Raw genomic sequence first — 1,228 nt, forward strand, 5'->3', positions numbered from 1 at the left:
GTGTATAAGTATTCATAGGAAAAAATATAAATAGTATCATTTATTTCAAAGTAATTTATCATCTGACCTGTGCCTCTCCTTGCTCAGCTGCACCCAGGTCAGATTCATGAGCGTGTTCCTGAGAATATGAAAAAAAAGAAAGAAAAAAAAACATGCAGCAGGCAATTAGTAAGGAGTGTTAGGTAAAAGATTAATGATAAAACACTCAAAATATTTTTTTTAAATATCAACCTTTCCCACACAAAATAGAAAAATAGATAAACAAACAAAATAGAGAAAAGGAGAAACTTTAAGGTAATTCTGAAAGAGATAATGAAAATTGGAAATTAACTATTTCTACCTGAAATTCTAACAATTTGTTTCTTTATTTAGAATCTGTGTACCTCCGAGAATTACTGTGTAAGACTACAGGCTGAAGGCCACCGGTTCAAATCCTGGCTCTGTGTCAATCAGTATCAAAATAATTAGTTTGGTTTATCCAGACACAGACCAGGAAGCACTGTGCAAGTAATGACTTTTTCAGAAGATTGCATTGCTGAGTTCAAGTCTTCCTTTGAGCCAAGTGTAGGTAAAAAGGAAATTACAGATTCTTCAAATTCACAGGATCATTTGTGATTTACTTTCTTTGTGGTACAGATAGTAATATAAACAAGAAATGTGTGTGTGTGTGTGTGTGTGTGTGTGTGTGTGTGTGTGTGTGTGTGTAAATGGGGGATTCTCTGTCAGTGTTGACACTGAACATTCCTTTGATCAACTCATGAAATTAACCCATTATCTGCCAAATTTTTTTTATTCATACTTTTTGGCTGTGCCAGGTGGCTTAGGAGTTAAAATGATATATAGCATTTAAATTTTCTTCATATGTGAATTATTTTGGAAATTATGATAAATTCTTTGAAAAGTCCTGCATGGGGATTGCTGAAAAAAAGCATATTTATCCTTTTCTATTCGATTACAGTAATAAACATTTTAGTTATTTTGAAACTATAGTATCAAATGCAAATGTGTATGAAATATCAATGAACGATGTAGATGGGAAATGCAGAAAAAAAATAGTTTCCAAAGCAGTCAATATTTTTGTAATTCAAAAATTGCGATTTATGACATAAAATGTCCTCTAGAATTAGCCAGAGCCAATAACGACAAACTTTTAACTACTGAATATTGTTAAAAACACCTCTGCAAATGCAACGATGTGCATAAGCAATTCACTTTAAATACAACGAAC

General features: G+C 32.2%; 1 protein-coding gene across 1 annotated transcript in view; it reads right to left on the reverse strand.

The window, feature by feature from the left end:
• Positions 1-1,228, reverse strand: part of LOC106874758 (uncharacterized) — a gene marked incomplete at its 3' end in the record, with an annotated part of 317,509 nt that overhangs the window by 30,774 nt on the left and 285,507 nt on the right. The window contains exon 7 of the mRNA XM_052975193.1: positions 68-118. Within this exon, the coding sequence (XP_052831153.1) occupies positions 68-118 (51 nt within the window). The remainder of the gene's footprint in view (positions 1-67; positions 119-1,228) is intronic.

The sequence above is a fragment of the Octopus bimaculoides genome, chromosome 20 (assembly GCF_001194135.2).
Source record: "Octopus bimaculoides isolate UCB-OBI-ISO-001 chromosome 20, ASM119413v2, whole genome shotgun sequence".
Taxonomy (NCBI): domain Eukaryota; kingdom Metazoa; phylum Mollusca; class Cephalopoda; order Octopoda; family Octopodidae; genus Octopus; species Octopus bimaculoides.